The following is a 21175-nucleotide window of genomic DNA, read 5'->3' as shown; positions in this document are numbered from 1 at the left end:
TTGGTTAGGGAAGGCTGTATTGAAGAAAGAAAACAATTAAATGCTACCATTTTGTCTTTCAGCTTGCAGAGTTTGAGGTCCTACTTAGAATCACAGAATTTAAGGGCTGGAAGGGACCTCAAGGCTCAGCCAGTTCCAAACCCCTGCCATGGGCAGGGACACCTCACACTACAGCAGGTTGCTCACAGCCACATCCAGCCTGACCTTCAAACCTCCAGGCATGAGGCTGCCAGCACCTCCCTGGGCAACCTGTGCCAGTGTCTCACCACCCTCCTGGGGAAGAACTTCCTCCTCACACCCAGTCTGAATCTATCCACTTCTACTTTTGTTCTTTTCTCCCTAGTCCTATCACTACCAAACACCCTCAAAAGTCCCTCCCCAGCTTTCTTGTAGCCCCCTTCAGATACTGGAAAGCCACAAGAAGGTCTCTTTTGAGCTTTCTCCAGACTGAACAGCCCCAACTCTCTGTGTCTGTTCTCATAGCAGAGCAGCTCCAGCCCTCTGCTCATCCTCGTGGCCCTTCTCTGGACACCTGCCAGCACCTCCAGATCCTTCCTGTAATAGAGACTCCAGAACTGGACACAGTGCTCCAGGTGGGGTCTCACCAGAGCCCAGTCATGCAGCCTCACTTCCTAAATGGACATCAATCTTCAAGACTACAATACAAACAGGACTTGCTAAGATCTCTCCTGTTGTTGACATCCTCTTCTTGTCACATCCCTAGCAGTGCAAATGGGCAGGAGGGGTGTGTGCCATTTCTCCTGCCAGCTTTTGCCCTTCTTAACAGCTCTGACAGCTCTGATCCACTTATTCTTGGCACTTGCTCTGAGCAAGGTTCAGACAAAGGTGTCAGTGTCCAGCCTGTGCACTGTTGTACCAGGCTGTTGTCAGTCTTCTGGATGACTGCTTAGGAAACAACCTCGGTTTGTTACCTAGGGCCTGATCTTGATCGTGGTTCCTCCTTTGACTCCTGCTTTTAAAGGTCAAACTCTGTCTCTTTCTGCCCCTTGTCTGTCTGCACTCCCTTCTTCTCTTGAAGTGGTGGTGCCAAACCTCTGCCAGGCTGGCTGTTTCTCTCCCCCTGCTTTACAAGCCAACAAAAGCAAGTATGTGGCACCTTAATTTCCATTCCTTCAGGGAACACTGCAGGAAGGTAGTTGAAACCCAAAGGTGCAAAAGGCAAGAGGAGAGGTAGTTTGCTCCAGTTCAGAAGGGAGTGGGCTCCAGAAAACACTCAACTGCCTGCTGTGTTGTTATCTCCTAAGTTACTCAACACATAGCATCTCCTTGGGGAAAAGAGTTGTTGTGTGAAAGCTGCTCTTAGGGAAAAGAGCAAACACAAGACTTCTGGAGGGGAGAGAGACAGGGCAGGCTCCTTCTGGAGCTTCTGTGACAAGCATCTTTCCCAAGCAGGACTTTCTAGCCTGGCTGACTCACAGTAAGATCACAAATGGTGTCTTACTGAAGCTGTGAACTGGTGAGCCCTTCTGAGGGAAGCAGAGTACTGGGAGAACTCATGGTCTGAATGGGATCCTGGGTGAAGATGGGGATCCTGGGCTGCATCAAGAGAAAGTATAGCCAGCAGGTTGAGGGAGGCGATTCTCCCCTTGTACTCCACTCTGGTGAGAACCAACATGGAGCACTGTGTCCAGCTCTGGAGCCCCTGTTACAAGACAGATCTGGAGGTGCTGGCAGGTGTCCAGAGAAGGGCCATGAGGATGAGCAGAGGGCTGGGGCTACTCTCCTATGAGGACAGACTCAGAGACTTGGGGTTGTTCAGTCTGGAGAAGAGAAGTCTCTGAGGAGACCTTCTTGGGGCCTTCCAGGATTTGAAGGGGGCTACAAGAAAGCTGGGGAGGGACTTTTGAGGGTGTCAGGGAGTGACAGGATTAAGGGGGATGGAGCAAAACTAGAAATGGGTAGATTCAGATTGGATGTGAGGAAGAAGTTCTTCCCCATGAGGGTGGTGAGACACTGGCACAGGTTGCCCAGGGAGGTGGTGGAAACCTCATGCCTGGAGGTTTTGAAGGCCAGGCTGGATGTGGCTCTGGGCAACCTGCTGTAGTGTGAGGTGTCCCTGCCCATGGCAGGGGGTTGGAACTTGATGCTTCTTGAGGTCCCTTCCAACCCTAACAATTGTATGATTCTATCCTCTTTGCAGTACTCTTGTCCTGAAAGGGCAGCAGAGACCTAGGCAAACCACCTCAGGTGTCACTGTTAGGTTAAGCACAACAGCACCAGGCTTTTCATGAAGCCTTCGACATTTGCTCCCAACAAAATGCTGTTCACCACTTGTGTAGTCAGGATTCTGCAGCACTGTGTCAACCCAGTGGAGGAAAGTTACCTTCTAAGTTACTAAGACGGCGTCTAAGGCTGAGGGGAAATAAAAGAGAGAAAGCTCCAAAGCCCAGGACAACTAAAGCTTGTTACAAAACCAGAGAGCTCATTCCAGTGTGAAGCCAACCTGAGCTTTGCATTAAAAATGTAAATGTGATGGCAGCAGCAGAAGCAGATGAAACGGCTTTGACCCCCACCGGCATAAAGGGCGGCTCTCAATGCGCCGGGAACAGCGACAAGCGGCTGCGCTTTCCTTTCCGCTGGAGCACAGGAAATGCATTTCAAACGACACCGAAACTTCCAGCCTAGTGGAAGAGAGATTTGCATTTCTTTTACAGGAACCAAGAGGAGAAAATAAGGCTGGTTTTGGGGGAAAAACCCTCCAAAACAAAACCGAAACAACAGCCCAGCCGACATTTACATGCCTAAAGGTCCAGACAGCCTTGTGAAAACTCCTGTGATTGCCTTTGAATGTGACCGATTTCGCCTCCAAAGTGAAGCCCTAACACACCCAACCAGCCGGGAGTGAACTGATTCTTTCAAGCCCATCTCACATTCCAGGCAGCCAGGAGGGCCAATGGCATCCTGGCCTGCATCAGGAACAGTGTGGCCAGCAGGAGCAGGGAGGTCATTCTGCCCCTGTACACTGCACTGGTTAGGCCACACCTCGAGTCCTGTGTCCAGTTCTGGGCTCCTCAGTTTAGGAAGGAGGTTGACTTGCTGGAACGAGTCCAGAGAAGGGCAACAAAGTTGGTGAGGGGTTTGGAACACAGCCCTGTGAGGAGAGGCTGAGAGAGCTGGGTTGCTCAGCCTGGAGAGGAGGAGACTCAGGGGTGACCTTATTGCTCTCTACAACTACCTGAATGGGGGTTGTAGACAGGCAGAGGTTGGCCTCTTCTCCCAGGCAGCCAGCACCAGAACAAGAAGACACAGTCTCAGGCTGTGCCAGGGGAGGTTCAGGCTGGAGGTCAGGAGGAAGTTTTACACAGAGAGAGTGATTGCCCATTGGAATGGGCTGCCTGGGGAGGTGGTGGAGTCACCATTGCAGGAGGTGTTCAGGAGGAGATTTGACAGGGTGCTTGGTGCCATGGGTTAGTTGATTAGGTGGTGTTGGATGATAGGTTGGACTTGATGATCTTGAAGGTCTCTTCCAACCTGGTCTATTCTATTCTATTCTATTCTATTCTATTCTATTCTATTCTATTCTATTCTATTCTATTCTATTCTATTCTATTCTATTCCAACCTTCAGTATGCTTCTGCCTTGTGGGACCATTTTGGACATTTTCTGGAGGAGAGATAGGGAGGTTAGGGGTTTTGTAAAGTTATTTTAACCCAGCTCAGCATCAAGGCCTGCTCTCTGCACTGCCATACATCTCCAGAGGTTACCATCACCACTGCCACAGCTGGGCAGGGCCAGACAGGTGACTGAAGCCCCCAGCAGCAATAAAGAATAGATCATAGAATCATAGAATCAATAAGGTTGGAAAAGAACTCAGAGATCATCAAGTCCAACCTCTCACCCAACACCTCAGGACTACTAAACCATGGCACCAAGTGCCACATCCAATCCCCTCTTGAACACCTCCAGGGATGGTGACTCCACCACCTCCCTGGGCAGCACATCCCAGTGGCCAACAACTCTCTCTGGGAAGAACTTTCTCCTCACTTCCAACCTAAACTTCCCCTGGCACAGCTTGAGACTGTGTCCTCTTGTTCTGGTGCTGGTTGCCTGGGAGAAGAGACCAAGCCCCACCTGGCTGCAACCTCCCTTCAGGGAGTTGTAGACAAGAAGAAGGTCTCCCCTGAGCCTCCTCTTCTCCCAGATAAACAACCCCAGCTCCCTCAGCCTCTCCTCATAGGGCTGTGCTTGAGGCCTCTCCCCAGAGAGCCACTAAACACACAGATAAAATGCTGCAGCTAAATCTGCACTTGCTAAAACCAGAGAATTTTTTTTTCTTCTCCTGACATGGCAACAGGTAACTGAAATCTGGGACCTGAGAGCACCTGAGGCCAAAAGGCAACAAAAGTGGCAGGGAAAAAAGGGCCACAGCACAAGGATCTTGTTCTCTCCTCATCTGTTTTCCCAGCAGGTGCAAGAAACAGAAGATTGGGGTGGCAATCAGCACAAGCCAAGATGATGTGGGCTTCAGGGCTGCTTAGGTGCCTGCAGACCATTTTGAGTGCTCTAAGCCAGTTCTGTCTAAGCCCTTTGATGTTGATGTGCACATTATTAGAGGACTCAATTGCTCTGGGCTTTGGGATCCAAGTGTGAATGAAACATGAGCTACGTCCAAGGCTGGGACTTAACCAGGGCCAGATTAGCAACCTCTCTAATTTGGCAGCACCACAAGTCCTGCAGCCTCGCCCTCAGCAGTACTCAGCAGTTGTTGCTGTCTGCACACAGCCAGCTGTGGGGCTCAGCTCCTCAGAAAACTGCCAGTGGAGAGCTCAGCACCAAGCAAGGCTTGGAGAGGATCAAGGCAATCATCCTGCTGAAGAATCATAGAACCATAGAATCAATTAGGTTAGAAGAGACCTCAAAGATCATCAAGTCCAACCTGTCACCCAACACCTCATGACTACTAAACCATGGCACCAAGTGCCACATCCAATCCCCTCTTGAATACCTCCAGGGATGGGGACTCCACCACCTCCCTGGGCAGCATCACCCTGGGCAATGTGTCCTAGTATCTCACTTCCCTTACTGTAAAGAATTTCTTTTCAATATCCATGAGACAGTTGGGGCTGTTCAGTCTGGAGAAGAGAAGGATTTGAGGAGACCTTCTTGGGGCCTTGCAAGATCTGAAGGGGGCTACAAGAAAGCTGGGGAGGGACTTTTGAGGGTGTCATGGAATGATAGGACTGGGAGGGAAGGAGCAAAACTAGAAATGGGTAGATTCAAATTGGATGTGAGGAAGAAGTTCTTCCCCATGAGGCTGGTGATACACAGGCACAGGTCACCCAGGGAGGTGGTGGAAGCCTCATGCCTGGAGGTTTTGAAGGTCAGGCTGGATGTGGCTGTGAGCAACCTGCTATAGTGTGAGGTGTCCCTGCCCATGGCAGGGGGGTTGGGACTGGCTGAGCCTTGAGGTCCCTTCCAACCCTGACAGTTCTGTGATTCTATGATACCCGCTGATGCCATCAACGCTGGCGAAATGCCAACCCTTGAGCTAGGATTTGGCAAAGCAACCTCCTGTTTCTCCTTCCTGGTGTTTCACAAGGGCTCAGCCCTCACAGAGACACTGATAACAAGCCAAGGATCATCAGCTCATGTATCTGCCACTCAATTTAAACACCTTGAAGGCACACACTGAGCAGCATCAGGTTTCCCATTGAAGAACTTGGCCTGGCAGCAGCCAGCTTGGGAACACCAAGTTGAGGCAGCACTGTGAGCTTTGAGCTGAGCTGCAAATCATGGAGGATATCAATTTGTTGTACAGCTCAAGTGAGGAAAACAAGGGCATGCCACTAGGAGCTTTCTGCTTTGTTAAGTAAGCATCTTCTCATCCATGCAGAAAAATGTGTCCAATTTGGCTAAATAATTAATCAGCGAAGGGTGAGCAGCGGCTAATGAAGGGCGTGATGATGTTCCGAGGTGTGGGCACCCCTCATGGCAATATTCCTTCACCCCAGGGATTTGTGTTGCTGGGGAAGTGTGAAGACAGAGGTCCTGCTGTGTCTCTGGTGGGGGTATGCAGCACATCTGGAGGCAACTGGGAAAGGAGCATCTACCCCATGGGCATCGGTGCACCTCCTCAAGCTGCCAACAAGTGACCAATGTCTCATTCTCACTAGGGCCACATTTGAAGAGCTCTGCTTGGCCTGTAGAAAGAGCTGGTTTAGCTGCAGCAAGCTGTAACTACCCCTGCTGGGATACCCTTTTGCCCTGCTTACAGAGCATAGAATGGTTTGAGTTGGAAAGGACCTTAAAGATCATCTAGTTCCAGGGGCAGGGCATCTCCTTCTAGACGAGGTTGCTGAAGGCCCCATCCCACCTGGCCTTGCACATTTCCAGGCTTGGAGCCTCCCCAGCTTCACTGGGCAGCCTGTTCCAGTGCCTCACCAGCCTCATGGAGAAGAATCCCCTCCTAAAGTCTAATCTAAATCCAGCTTCTTCCAGTTTGAAGCCATTACCTCTCCTCACCCTGACACTACAAGCCTTTGTAGGAAGTCCCTCTCCAGCTCTCCTGTAGGACCTCTTCAAATACTGGAGGGCTGCTCTAATGTCTCTGTGGAGCCTCCTCTTCTCCAGGCTGAACAGCCCAAACTCTCCCAGCCTGTCCCCATAGGAGAGGTGAGTGAAGAAGGACAAATTCCCAAGATAAAACTGAGTCAAGAGCTCAGTACCCAACCTGTCACATTTAGAAATCACCAGGAGGATGGTATGTCCCTCCCATGGATGAAGCGAAGCAGGATGGGATGGGATGGGATGGGATGGGATGGGATGGGATGGGATGGGATGGGATGGGATAGAATAGAATAGAATAGAATAGAATAGAATAGAATAGAATAGAATAGAATAGAATAGAATAGAATAGAATAGAATAGAATAGAATAGAATAGAATAGAATAGAATTAACCAGGTTGGAAGAGACCTTTAAGATCATCAAGTCCAACCTATCACCCAACACCATCTAATCAACTAAACCATGGCAACAAGCACCCCAGCCAGTCTCTTCCTAAACACCTCCAGGGATGGGGACTCCACCACCTCCCTGGGCAGCACATCCCAATGACCATTCTCTCTTTCTGGGAAGAACTTCTTCCTAACCTTCAGCCTGAACCTCCCCTGGCACAGCTTGAGACTGTGTCCTCTTGTTCTGGTGCTGGTTGCCTGGGAGAAGAGACCAACCCCCACCTTGCTACAACCTCCCTTCAGGTAGTTGTAGAGAGCAATAAGTTTTCCCCTGAGCCTCCTCTTCTTCCGGCTAAGCAACCCCACCAACTCCCTCAGCCTCTCCTCACAGGGCTGTGCTCCAGACCCCTCCCCAGCTTTGTTGCCCTTCTCTGGACACATTCCAGCAACTCAACATCTTTCCTAAACTGAGGGGCCCAGAACTGGACACAGGACTCAAGGTATGGCCTAACCAGTGCTGAGCACAGGGGCAGAAATCTCCATGCTAGAGAGGAGCACATGCCCTGCCACACCAGCTGCAGAAGAACATGAGATAGGATGATGACTTGAGGCAGGCTTAGTGATCATGACCTCAAGTTAGGGCATGCATAACCACATCATGGTGCCCTGCAAGTGGCTTGAAAATGGATTTTGGAGTGACCCAGGGCTGGCCTGCAACATTTCCCCAGTATCAGGTGACAGAAGGAGAGGAAATGGCCTGAAATTGTGCCAGGGGAGGGTTAGGTTGGAGATGAGGAACAATTTCTTTGCTGCAAGAGTGGTCAGGGATTGGCACAGGCTGCCCAGGGAGACGGTGGAGTCCCCATGCCTGGAGGTGTTCAACAAACCTGTGGCCATGGCACCTGGGGGCAGGGTTTAATGGTCATGGTGGTGTTGGGTTGATGGGTGGATGACCTTAAAGATCTTTTCCGACCCAAACAATTCTATGACTGCAAAATTCCTTCAGAAATACAGAGATGGTTCTGTTTCATGAAGAGCCATCAAAATGAAGTCACTCCACCACCTTTGCTGCACAGGCAGGAGCTGGATTAGAGCAAGGCCCACGCTCCCGAGGCGGGGAACAACAGGGCTGTAATGAATAAGGAGCAACTGTACTGAGAGTGAGGAGACATCACCACATCACTGCAAGCTTCTGCATACCACACAGCTCCAGGAATCTAGCAAGAAAACCTTGCCTTTGTTATCTAGATGATTCTGCCTAACATCCATTTCGTGTGCTCAGCCTTTCCTATGCACTTCTGCTTAATGCTTATAAAATTGGAGCTTCCAACTCCAATCAGCTGGAAGAGGGAGAGGATAAATCACCCCATTCTGTGAGGAGGTAGCAAACATTTTTACCATTTAAGTGATGTTTTCCCTGGTTTCTGATCTCATCTTCTCCTATAACAATTCCCAGCTAATGTAAAAACGCTTCGAAGTCTTCTACCAGACTGTTCTGTGTGTGTACAAGTTGCTGTGGATGATGCTCTTGTAGGCAAGAGCTTTTAACACCAGCCTGAAGTTGTTGGAGAGCCCCAAAGCATGTTGAGTCACTGCTCTGCCTTTTAGCCTGGTTTAAGTGCTGGGGGGTTATGTTTCAGACCAAATGGCCACTCCCAGCCTCCCTGGTGCTCACACTGGGGTGATGGATTCTCTGAACACGATGTTTCTGGAGCTGGGTGCTCTTCTGGGCCTGTACAGGCTTGCTTGGCTCCTCTCCACTCACTGAAGGAGCTCCTGGAGGCACTCCTCCTGTCCCCTTGGTGCAAAAAATGTACCCCTGCAATTCTCCACAGAGTAGCCTACCACATGCCAAAGAGAAGAAAATCCTTTCCTGAGTTAGTAAACCTTGGGTTTCCTATCAGCATGTCATAGAATCATGGGTTTATGAATCTTATGGATCATACTGGTTCCCTCAGCTTCTGCTGAGGGAGAGTAGGTTTAGACTGGATCTCAGGAAGAAATTCTTCAGTACAAGGGTAGTGGTACTCTGAATAGGCTGCCCAGGGAGGTTGTGGATGCCTCCTCGCTGAGGGTGTTCAAGGCCAGGCTGGTTGAAGCCCTGAGCAGCTGAGTCTAATTGTGAGGCATCCCTGCCCATAGCAGGGAAGTTGCAGCAAGTGATCTCTGAGGTCCCTTCCAAGCTAACCCATTCTGTGGTTCTATGAAACCTGCTCCCAGTTTTCCCTGACCACCACAATCCTACAGGGAGTCAGCCAATACCTTAAGGCTGTCTCACAGACCTCAACACACTTAGTGGGATCAGCATCTCCAACCTTTTCCCAGAAGCAACTCCTGCAACATTAACCAGGAGGAAAGATTGGCTGAGCTGGCTCCCTGGCTCCTGAGGACACAGAATCCCACAGGATGGCCTGACCAGGAAGGAAGGTTATTAACAGCCACTGCCTAAGATTGTTAAGTCATGGTGTCACCCCCACCTGGACTCTTTCTTGGGCTGGTCTACTCTGGTTTCAGCTTGCAGGTTTTATATTTGGATGAAAGGTGTGCTGAGGCACCAATATAATTTTTGGTGAGCAAGCAGAGCAGGCCATGCCCAGGCACAGAGAAAACTCAAGCCACTTCAGCTCTGCCAATCCTTCTCTGGCAATGTCAAATCCATTCTTGAGAAGCCATTTCCAGAGCAGGAGTGAGGGATATCAGCTTAGTGCACAGCTTCCTGGGCTCCCTTCCGAGAGAGGAGCTCTTTCTCAGTTAGCCTGGGAGCTGGGGAGGGTGTTTGTGGTGCTGAGCTAAGAAATGACTCCATCAAGAGTTTTGTTCTATTATCACAATAAGGAGACAAAGATTTGAGCTTTGGATTAAAGGATTGGGTTTTCCTCCTTTTTGTTCTGCACTAGGAAACCATCAGTTCCTCTGCTTTGTGCTGTAATTCTTCAGCCTTTTGGATTTTCTGGTTCTAGGCAGAATCCTACCAAGTATCTCCTGTTTCTAGCAAGGACACATCTGGAGTACTGGGGTCCAGTTCTGGCCTCCCAGGTTCAAAAGAGAGAGGGAACTGTTGGATAGAGTGCAGCAGAGGCTACAAAGATGCTGAGGTGCCTGGAGCATCTCTGTGAGGAAGACAGGCTAAGAGACCTGGAGAAGAGCAGCCCCAGAAGGGATCTGATCAATGCTCAACAAGAGCTAAAGAGTGGGGGGTAAGAGGATGGGGCCAGGCTCTTGTCAGTGGTGCCCAGTGACAGGACAAGGGGCAATGGGCACAAACTGGAAGCCAGGAGGTCCCCTCTGAAGATGAGGAGAAACTTGTTTGGTGTGAGAGTGCTGGAGGCCTGGAGCAGGCTGCCCAGAGAGGTTGTGGAGTCTCCTCTAGAGAGATTCCAAATCCCCCTGGCCATTGTGCTCCTGGGCAAGCTGCTGTGGGTGCCCTGCTTTAGCAGGGAGGTTGGACTGGGTGGTCTCCAGGGGTCCCTTCCAACCCCCACCATGCTGGGATTGTGTGATCTCATAATCAGGACTGTAATCCTCCAACCTCCCCACATCTGCCACTTGCATGAATGGTCTGCAAAATGAAATGAAAACAATTCAATTAACAATTCTGGGGGATTTTTACATTAGGCAGAGCATTTCTTCAGCATTAGAAAATTTGAGGCAAAAAATGATCAGTATTTCCCTCCTAGGATAAAATCAAAAGGCTTTTTGAGGCAAGGGGAAAATGGCCTTAGGTGTAATGTGCCAAAGCTTTTTAAAATGTGATTTCCAGACCTTTTTTTTGTGTTTCCTGGGTTTGTTGTTGTGAATGAAACTTAACCATTTCCAGTATCCCACACAAACATTTGAGATTCATCAGCTCTCTTCAAAATTGGACTGACATAATCTCCACCAAATTCCACTCAGGTCAAAGAGAGGATTTGGGGTCAGTGGCATTCACATTGATTTGAAATAAATGATGTGGCTGGTTTCAATTTTGCTAATGCAAAACAAAAGGAATCAGGCTTCAAAAAAAAACAACTAAGCAATCGAGGCAGTTTTGTTTTCCTTGTCTTCCTTTGGCCTGGGTTTGATTTTGCTCCCAGTTCTAGAGCACTTAGGCTGGGGTAAGGACATTTGTTCTTTAAAGTGAGGAGAACTGGAAGTTTTCTTTCAAAACCAAAAGACAGAACTAAGCAAGGAAGGCCTGAAAACAGAGCACACCCAGGCATCCTCAGCACTGGTTAGGCCACACCTTGGGTCCTGTGTCCAGTTCTGGGACCCTCAGTTTAAGAAGAACATTGAGACTCTTGAATGTGTCCAGAGAAGGGCAACAAAGCTGGGGAGGGGTCTGGAGCACAGCCCTGTGAGGAGAGGCTGAGGGAGCTGGGGTTGCTTAGCCTGGAGAAGGAGGCTCAGGGGAGACCTTCTTGCTGTCTGCAACTCCCTGAAGGGAGGTTGTAGCCAGGTGGGGGTTGGTCTCTCCTCCCAGGCACCCAGCACCAGAACAAGAGGACACAGACTCGAGCTGCACCAGGGGAGGTTCAGGCTGGATGTTAGGAAGAAGTTCTTCCCAGCAAGAGAGACTGGCCATTGGGATGTGCTGCCCAGGGAGGTGGTGGAGTCCCCATCCCTGGAGGTGTTTAGGAAGAGACTGGCTGGGGTGCTTGGTGCCATGGTTTAGTTGATTAGATGGTGTTGGGTGATAGGTTGGACTTGATGATCTCAAAGGTCTTTTCCAACCTGTTTAATTCTATTCTATTCTATTCTATTCTATTCTTTTCTTTTCTATTCTATTCTATTCTATTCTATTCTATTCTATTCTATTCTATTCTATTCTATTCTTCCATTCCATTCCATTCCATTCCATTCCATTCCATTCCATTCCATTCCATTCCATTCCATTCCATTCCATTCCTATTCTATCCTGCAAGTCCAGGCCCCACAGGAGCAATTTCAGGCTCTGCAGAAAACTGCAACTCTCCAGAGGTTTGCAACTGCAGCAGGAAAAGTAAGAAGACACTTAAGCACTTGGGCCAGCTGAACTGGAGAACGTTTTGCCCATTCTCCATGCCAGAGCTTCTCTTCACACTCTCATAATGAAGAAAGGACTAAACCCTATCTTCTGCATTTAAGAGTTTTCCCATGGACTTCAGAGGATAAATCCTTCTCTGCTCTGTGAGCTTCTGCTGGCTCCTATGAAAAGCTTTTTACCTTCACCAGGAGGTACCCACCCCAGCAGGATGGGAAGGAGCTCTCAGGTTTGCAATGCCACACTCTTAGGCCCTGCAGTGGCATCAGGCCTTCTGGCTTCAGCAGTAGTTTCTGATTTGGCATCCTGGAAATCCAGGAGAGAGCAGGGCAGATGGATCCTCACAGGGGTAAGCCAATCATGAGGCTATGAGACATTGCTGACCTGTGCCCACCTCGGCCAGCAGCAAACAATCCCTTCTTCATTTCACTCTTTCTCTTGACCAGACCAAACAGAGGAGCCAACAAAGTGCCTCTACCTCCATGATCTGCCTCCTTTCACCCATTCCCCATTTTCATAGTATCACAGAATGGTTTGGGTTGGAAGGGACCTTAAAGAACATCTAGTTCCAACTCCACTGCCAAGAGCAAGACACCTCCTACTAGACCAGGTTGCTCAAAGCCCCATCCAACCTGGTTTTGAACACTGCCAGGCTTGGAGCTTCCACAACTTCCCTGGGCAATCTGTTGCAGTGTCTCACCACCCTCATGGGGAAGAATTTCTTCCTAAAGGCTAATCTAAATCCAGCTTCTCCCACTTTGAAGCTATTAACCCTTGCCCTATCGCTCCATGCCTTTGTACAAACCTCCTCTCCAGCTCTTCTGTAGCCTCCTCCAAATGCTGGAGGGCTGGTTTGTACGATCTTCCCTGTATTCCCCAGGGTAAGCATACTGGAGAATTCACATCAGGTATGAAGTTGTATCCCAGACAGATGGGAAAGGACAGACTGAAGAGGAAAACCACAACCTTTTTTTCACATATCATGACTCAATCTAATGTCTCTTACAACTTCTGGCTTAGCCAAGCCATAAAACAAAACAGATCCTTGGTTACATTTGTGCAGCTGATTTGTCTCTTTCTTCAGAGCTCATTAGAAGAACTGCTTTGATCTCATTAGATTACTAAAACATTTCCAACAGGACTAGATGTGTCATGTCAGAATATGACAGGCAAATTTCTTTTAAGATTTTAAAACTAGGTTGAAAGAGAAGAAGCTAGGCAGTTCAGTGTTGTCACTGGAAGATATTTTTACTTTTATGAGTCCCTGAAACAAGAAACAAATTAAGAACTGTCAAGGAAAGGGGGAAAAAAAAAAGAGAGAACCCTCAAACCCAAAACGTATCCCAGCTTGCCTGCTAATATTGTTACTGCTTTCCCCTGAAAGCTCCCTCAGTATAGTAACAAGAACCTGAAGTACAAAAGAATGAACCAGGGTTGTTACTGTTTTGGCTTACAATTAATAACCAAGAAGGAAGGAAGGAAGTGCTGAAAGCATGATTACCCTTTGTAACCACAAGTCAAGATGAACAGCCTCACTTGCCTCTGTTCCCAGCTCTCATTCATGCCTGGTTCAGAGGCAATCTCCCTGGGCTGTGCTACTGCAGGGCACACAGAACATGGCATCCAAGGATGCAAGAAAGCATCTGGGAAGGAGGCAGGGGAAAAAGCAGATTCCACTGGGATGCTCTGGCAGCAGACTCTGCCTTGCTCAAGGCTGGCAGTGCACCCATCGGCTGCCATCCCCACACCCCAGCACTGCCAGGGCAGGCAGTTTGCTGTGAGGTGTGGGTTTCACTGTGAAAGCAGCCCCACCACAGCTGCCTCTGCCGGGCTCTGAAGAGCAGCAGTGTGCCAGGACCGTGCCAAACCCACACCCAGGGCATAGGGCACTGGAGCAGGGCTGGGGAGAGTGACACAGCTGCATCAGAAAGGCTCCAGGTCTCTCCTCTGCTTATTGGAACCCACTTCAAACACTGCCCAGGTGCAGCCTGTCGCTGCCCTACTTTGGGACTGAAGTCAGGGAAATTCTGGAAAACAGAGCAGAAGGATGGCTCTGCCTGACCTGATGCTCTAGTGAGGTTCATGTCTCTGGGCTGCCAGCTCACACCATGATCAAACAATTCCCAGACAGGAGCTAGGCAGTGGGACTGTGTGGGGCTCCACACGCAGAGGAGCTGCACTGAGGAGCAGGACAGACATGGAGACAGTTTGCAGTCCTCTCCCTGGGAACATGCTGCAGAGGCAAAGCAACCCCACGCTGAAAGCCCCCGTGGGGTGAGGTATCCCTGGGGGAAGGGGCTGCAAGTGTGAAATCACAACGGCACCGAGACACAGACATGCAGCAAAGAGCACTGGAGTGGGTGTTCACAGCACATCATCTCGTTTCAATGGCATTTACCATGGAATTGCTGAGATGGGCTGTAAAACCAGTGGGCGGGGACCGCTTCTCACTCTGCAGAAGTTCATTAGATTACAAGTAATGCAGTTACAGAGAGAGCAAGGAGAGCATGGGGCTGCTTGGAGGGCCTTTAGGAAAAAGGTCAAAGCAGTGGATCAGATGGCTATGGGGAGTGATGGCTGCTGGGGAGAAGACAGTAGATATTTAAAGATAAACTTGTAGGCTAGTGCTATTCTCTCTTGACGGCGTACTCCTGTCCTTGTCACCCGCGACATGCAAAGCGCAGCACAGCAGAGAAGCCCATCAGCTGAGGCACTGCCAGCACTGAGAATCGACTGGTTTGGAGAACAGGCAGGGCTGGAAGCTCTGGCATCTAGGGAAAGGGAGCCAGATCCAGCTCTCTGCTACTAGCTCATCAGGGGATTAAAGCTGCTGCTGTTGTAGAGGCAAAACCCAAACCTAAACCCCAAGATTTTTTCTTGAGAGCAGGCAACGTTGTCTCTCCTCCTGAATTCCACAGCCATCACTAACCCCTCGTATGGGTAGGCTGAAGCCAGAAGGGCTGCTGCTGAAGGTAGCAGGAGCATGGTTTTGAAGCCAGGCCAGCTAACTCAGCCTCTCTGTGTTAGCACGATTAAACACTGAATCCCCCGGAAGCTTCCTGCTGATGGCAGTGGGCAGTGTCCCCATCCGAGCCATCCCTGCTCACCACTGGATGATTGCACTCATTTAAGTGTTCTGCTGAGCAGTAACAGACAAGAGAGATTCTTGGTTTCTTCCTAGGCTGAGGTTCCTGATGACCAAACACATTCACTAGAGTTATAAGTCCCCACAACAATATCCTATGAGTAACAGCAGTCTCGAGTCCATGCCATGACCCAAGCATTCCAGAAAAGAAAACATAATCACATATTCCACATTCTGCATAGGCTCAACTTTTACTTCAGGATATAAGGTCAAAAATGTGTTGACATCCACTGGAGTCCTAGATGTTGAGATGCTGGAAGGCGTCCAGAGAAGGGCAACAAAGATGGGGAGGGGTTTGGAGCACAAAGCCCTGTGAGGAGAGGCTGAGGGAGCTGGGGTTGCTTAGCCTGGAGAAGAGGAGGCTCAGGGGAGACCTTGCTGTCTCCAACTACCTGAAGGGAGGTTGTAGCCAGGTGGGGGTTGGTCTCTTTTCCCAGGCACCCAGCACCAGAACAAGAGGACACAGTCTCAAGCTGTGCCGAGGAAGTTTAGGCTGTAGGTGAGGAAGAAGTTCTTCACAGTAAGAGAGATTGGCCATTGGGATGTGCTGCCCAGGGAGGTGGTGGAGTCACCATCCCTGGAGGTGTTTAGGAAGAGACTGGCTGGGGTGCTTGGTGCCATGGTTTAGTTGATGAGATGGTGTTGGGTGATAGGTTGGACTTGGTGATCTCAAAGGTCTTTTCCAACCTGGTTTATTCTAGTCTAGTCTAGTCTAGTCTAGTCTAGTCTAGTCTATTCTGTTCTGTTCTGTTCTACTCTACTCTACTCTACTCTACCCTACTCTATCAAAGTGCATTTGCTGAGATGGGCTGGTGGGGGTGGGAGATGGATTTCTCTTGTCTGGTTACTCTGCCCCTCTGGCATGGAGGCCCCAGATTTGCTTGGTTAAAGGTGGTTTTTAATTTAAAGTGAGTGAAAACAGAACCTGGTGACAGCCTGATTCTGAACACCATGGCACACTGGCTCGCATGGCATGGCTGTGCCTTTCAGGGCCATTCCCTGCCCTTGTGTTCTGAGGCACAGGTGAAAGTGTCTGGCATGCAGCACCAGTGCTGAGAAAGTTACAAGCACACCTAAGGGGCAAGATGGGTGTTTAAGGTGTCAAAACAACCTTGGGCAGTAAGGAAAGTGCCATTCCTAGCCTGTGTTGCCACTGTTCAAGGTATACACACCAGCTGACCATTCCACTTCTCTGCCATTCACGAGCAGCCCTTTCTTTGCTGGCTAACACTTGGTTCTCCAGCTGAAAGATACCTCCAGATATTCCAGTGAGCCATCTTTAATGAATGTTACAAATCCTAATCCCCATCCTGGCCACACTCTCATACTAGTGCAGTTTCTACCTGTCACTTCTCCTGCTACCCAACCTTTCAGGGATTATCTGGACAGCACATAGCCTCTTCTTAGTCCTCTGTAACAATGTCTGCTCTCTGTTCCTTTGTCTTAGCGTTTTCTCATCTGTCTATGGATTCCTGTGCTGCTTTTCAAGTCACTCTCCAAGTGGGAAGCTGCTTTAGCCATTCATGAGGATGAGATTTATTATCTAGAAGCACACCAATAACACAGTATTAAAAAAAAATAAAATAGCAGTCTCTTTCATCAAAATCTAATGAGCACACGATTTAATCTTTATTAAGAATTCATTAAGTTCTCAGCAAGCCTGTCTAATGGAGCCTGACCAGGTGAAATGCTAATGCCTACATTACAGTGAAATTAATTTTCAGAAATGTTCATTTCCCCGAGCTCTCCCCTGCACGTCGCTCTCCCCGGCGCCCGCGGCTGCGCGGCGCTCTCCAGATGCCTGCTGCCGTGCTCATGGCAACACCGCTGTCCCCACCCCAGCCTCCCCACACTTCGCCGGAGTTTCCTGGCTGAGGGACGCCTCCCAGCTCCCGACCCTACCACCACCGCAGCCTTCTTAGGTACGAAGCTCCGAGCCCCTTTCCTTATTTTAAGACATTTTATATCCATATCTCTACCACAGGGTGTATTTCAGTCCTCTCTACTGATCTAGTCCAGCAAACAGGTTATTGTCTTGATGTAATTCGCATTTGCTCGTTGGCAAACAAGAGGAACTGTGCAAGCCGGCGGGGTCACCACCAGCCCTCCTGCCTATGGGCTCTGTACGTATGCGCTGCTGCGCTGCTATTGTGGTACCTACAGCTTCTCCCTTCCACCAAACCTTGTCACCCGCCATTCCAGCAGGCTTCTGCAGAAGGGGTTCCTAGAGATTAAATAATTTATTGGTGTTCATCTGCAGTAACATCTCCCCTGATCCACCTTTTGCACACAAACATATGAAAACCAAACCAGCCCCAACCCCAAATCAAGCTGGTGGGGTGGGAAGCTCCCTTTCAAACCGTGAAAGGGGAAGCTCAGAGCCCTTACAGAAGTAGGGTTCACAAATGTGGGTGCAAAAGGGGAAGTTCAGAGCTCTTACAGAAGCAGAGTACACAAACGTCGGTGGGAAAAGCTGTGGAGACCACTGTGTGCTGGAGGCGAGCCTCCTCGTAACGAGACCTCCCAGCCCCGCAGTGCCTTGGGAAAAGCATTGCCTGAGGCGAGGATGACGGTTTCGTCCACCCCAGGGCTGGACACAGCGGCCACCGAGTTGATACAGAAAGATCCGGGTCACCCGCTAAGCCACTCTGGCTGGAGAGAAGCTGGGCTGAAGGCCCGGATCTGCCCCCATGGCGCACGCACACTCACAAGCACACTCACACCTACCTACACGCACACTCACACTCACACTTACGTACAGCCGGGGATGCTATGGGAGTGCAGGGCAACAGATTGCCGAGCGGACAACGAGCCCCTTCGGCAATTTCCGAGCCCCCTTCTGCTTCTCCCCGACCGCCTCCGAGCGCTCTCCGAAGGCAGCCGAGCCCTGCGCTCGGCCGCCGCCGGGAGGAGCCGAACGGTGCCGAAGCAGAGACTTGCCAGCGGTTCGAGTCCCCGCTGGGCGCTGTCCACCACGCGAACCGCCTGAAAGCCGCAGCCGCACCGGGACCTGCCCGACCGCTCGCTCGCCGGCCCGGCGCAGCCCCGGCCCGCCGCAAAGGCACCCGCTGCCGGGACTGAGGAGAGCAGCCTGCGCTCCCCCCCGGTACTCCTTACACCCCTTCCACGCCCAGCTCTGCTGCCTCGCTAAGCAACGCTGGTCCCCGAAGTGGGGGGGGGCTCCTCCCAAGCCACGGATCCCTCTGCAACCACCGGCTTCGCAAAGCAGCCACGGCTCCTCCGTGCCTCTCCCCTGAAGGGAAACCAGACCCTGAACCAGCGCCCGGGGCTTGTGCCGTGATGGCGCCCGCCTGGAACCAGCCCGTCATGGTGGGGAGGCTGGGGTATTTCACTGTGGTTTAATTAAATACGAGGGGGGGGGGGGGGGATAAAAAAAGCACAGCCGCGCCACTCCTTCATTAGCCTTCCCCTGCACCTGCTTTTCCTATGGGATGCAATTACTTCAGGAAGGGACCATGCGGCGGGTTTGGGGTTTTTTTTGGTTTTTTTTTTTTTTTTTTTTATTATTGCTCAGCGACGTTTAATTAAACACGAGGAGAACGTGTCGTGTAGGGGAGCCCCAGCGAGGGGCAGCTCCGGGGCTCTGCAAGCTACCTCGGGCAGGGTTTAGACCATGCTCCCCCCCCCCCGCCTCCCTCCCTCCCTCCCTCCCTGTCCCCCTTACTCCCCCGGGGCAGGAAGGGTTTGGATGTGATCGGCGGTAAGCGGCCAAGCTCGCTTTTCATTAATTAAAAAGAGAGGCTAAAATCTCAATAAAAGGGGCTTTGGGTGGTTAGGGAGCCTGGGGTTAAATCCGCAGAGCCGGCAGATAACACCCCGACATTAAGCTTAACTGACAGCGGGCCGCTTCATGGGGACATCTGCGCGGCCTCGCCCCGCGGTAGGGAGGGAGGAGGGGGGGGGTGGGGGAAGGTGGGACTTTCCCTCCCCCTCCTCTCCTCCCCACCGCGGGGCGAGGCCGGCGGGCAACACTTCAGCACCACACCGGCCCTGAACAGCAGCGGGAACGGCGGCGGCGAGGGCCTCACCCCCGGCCGCTTCGCTTCCCTTCCCGCTCTCACGGTCCCCTCAGGTAAACATGGCGCCTGCGGCCCTCACTCACCTCAAGCGAGAGCCCCCGCCCCGCTCACCGCCCGCCCCCCCCCCCAAGATTAAAGCCGTCCGCTCGCCTATTTCCCCGCAACCCACGCGGGACTTACTTCATCTGCTTCACGATGGTGCTTTTCCCAGACTCTCCGGCCCCTGTGGAACCAAAAAAGCAAAGGGATGAGGGGAGGCTAAGCGCCAAGGGAGGAGGCGGGTGACGGGGCCGCGGGGCAGCGGGGTGTGTGTGTGTGTGTGTGTGGCCGGGGGTGACCGGGCGGCCAGCCGCTTCTTACCGAGCAGGAGGAGTTTCACATCTTTAGCAGCGCTGATCCCGTCCTCCTTAAGGTTCTTCTCGATGGCCTTGCTCCGCTCCAAGGCGGCTCTTTCCTCGGCGCTCAGGGTACATCCCATGGCGGCGACAAAAATGTAATTAAAAAATTTTTAAAAAGAAAAAAAAAAAATAAGAAGAAAAAATAAAAAAAAAAAAAAAGGGGGGGAGGGGGGGAGGGGAAAGGGGTGGGGGGCAAGGGGAAAAAAAAAAAAAAGAAAAAGATTGCAGCCCCCCGCCGCCGCCGCCGCCTCGGCTGTCTCCTGCGGGCTGTGGGGAGGAGGCAGGGGCAAAGCCAGCCACCGGCGGCCGGGCGGGGAGGGGAGGGGAGAGGGGGAAAGGGAAAGAATAAAAAGCCTTGAAGCAAACGGCCGTGAGCCTCCGGGCAGCGCAGCGGCTCCGCGGCGGGGCTCCCGGCTCCCTCCTGCCCCTCTCCCCGCGCCCGAGCGCTCAGTGCATCCAGCGGGGCTGCTGCGGGCACGGCGAGCTCTTCCCGGCCGGGAGGCGGAGGCGGAGGCGGGGGAGGAGGAGGAGGAAGAGAGATCGCGCCGAGGGGAGGGTCCTTCCTTCTCTCCCGTGCTCCCGGCTGTCGCGTTCTCCGCTCCCGGGCGGGTCTCGAACGGGCGGTGGCGGCGGCTGCGGGGCGCGCTGGTAGCGCTCGGCGGAGCCGAGTGGAGGCGCGGCAGCGGCGAAAGGGAAGCCGGGGGCGCGCCGGGGCTCCGCGTTCCCGCCGGCCTCGCCCGCTCCCGTGACGCGCGCGGCTCGCGCATGCTCGCGGCCTCGCCGGCGCCGTCCCCGCCTCGGCGCCGGCACCGCTCCCGCCGCCGCCCGGTCCCCGCGGCCGAGCGCACCGCGGACCGCCAGCGCCGCCGGAGCGGGGTCCCGCACGGGGCCCCTCGGCGGCTCTCTTGGGGTTAGGCTGCGGCTGCACACCCGCCCCGCAGGCCGACGCGGAGAAAGGTCGTGGCCCCGGTGTGCGTTCTCCTCCGCCCGGGTCACGGGGAGGCCGTGACCCGCGTACCTGCGCCTTTCCCCGAGGCCGCTGCTGTCACCCGGGCCGGAGAGATCGTAACTCGGGCTCCTGCCATCTCGTTCCTGCTCACTCGGGGCTAGGGTCTGCCCTGGCTGGGCCCAGCACCTCAGTGCTTGGGGGAGCGGGAGGACGGCGAGAGCTGGGTGGTAGCGGCGGGTTTACCGGGGAGTTGGGCATCCCAAAGGCCAGGGTTGCTGACTGCCAGCCCCGTGACCTGAGCAGTCTCACACTGCTCCTGCACCCATGCACTGCACCCCAGCTCCTGCACCCATGCACTGCACCCCACCCCTGCACAGCTCCTGCACCCTTGCACTGCACCCCAGCTCCTGCACCCATGCACTCCGCCCCACCCCTGCACAGCTCCCGCACCCTTGCACTGCACCCCAGCTCCTGCACCCATGCACTGCACCCCACCCCTGCACAGCTCCTGCACCCTTGCACTGCACCCCAGCTCCTGCACCCATGCACTCCGCCCCACCCCTGCACAGCTCCTGCACCAATGCACTGCACCCCAGCCTTGCACAGCTCCTGCACCCATGCACTGCACCCCAGCCCTGCACAGCTCCTGCACCCATGCACTGCACCCCAGCCTTGCACAGCTCCTGCACCCATGCACTGCACCCCACCCCTGCACAGCTCCTGCACCCA

General features: G+C 52.4%; 1 protein-coding gene across 2 annotated transcripts in view; it reads right to left on the bottom strand.

Moving 5' to 3' along the window:
* Positions 1-20167, bottom strand: part of GNAO1 (G protein subunit alpha o1) — a 230871-nt gene extending 210704 nt beyond the window's left edge. The window contains exons 1-2 of one of the 2 annotated variants that reach the window (XM_068166614.1): positions 19460-20167; positions 19280-19322 (exon numbers count right to left, since the gene is read on the bottom strand). In XM_068166614.1, coding sequence (XP_068022715.1) covers positions 19280-19322; positions 19460-19577 — 161 coding nt within the window. In that variant the 5' untranslated portion in view covers positions 19578-20167. The remainder of the gene's footprint in view (positions 1-19279; positions 19323-19459) is intronic. The other variant, XM_068166613.1, reaches the window with a different exon arrangement.
* Positions 20168-21175: the final 1008 nt, after the last annotated feature.

The sequence above is a fragment of the Melanerpes formicivorus genome, unplaced genomic scaffold, assembly GCF_026170545.1.
Source record: "Melanerpes formicivorus ecotype bairdi unplaced genomic scaffold, bMelFor1.0.p_v2 SCAF_102, whole genome shotgun sequence".
Lineage (NCBI taxonomy): Eukaryota > Metazoa > Chordata > Aves > Piciformes > Picidae > Melanerpes > Melanerpes formicivorus.
Note: the sequence above shows the minus strand (reverse complement) of the source record. Positions and strands in the feature narration are given on the sequence as shown.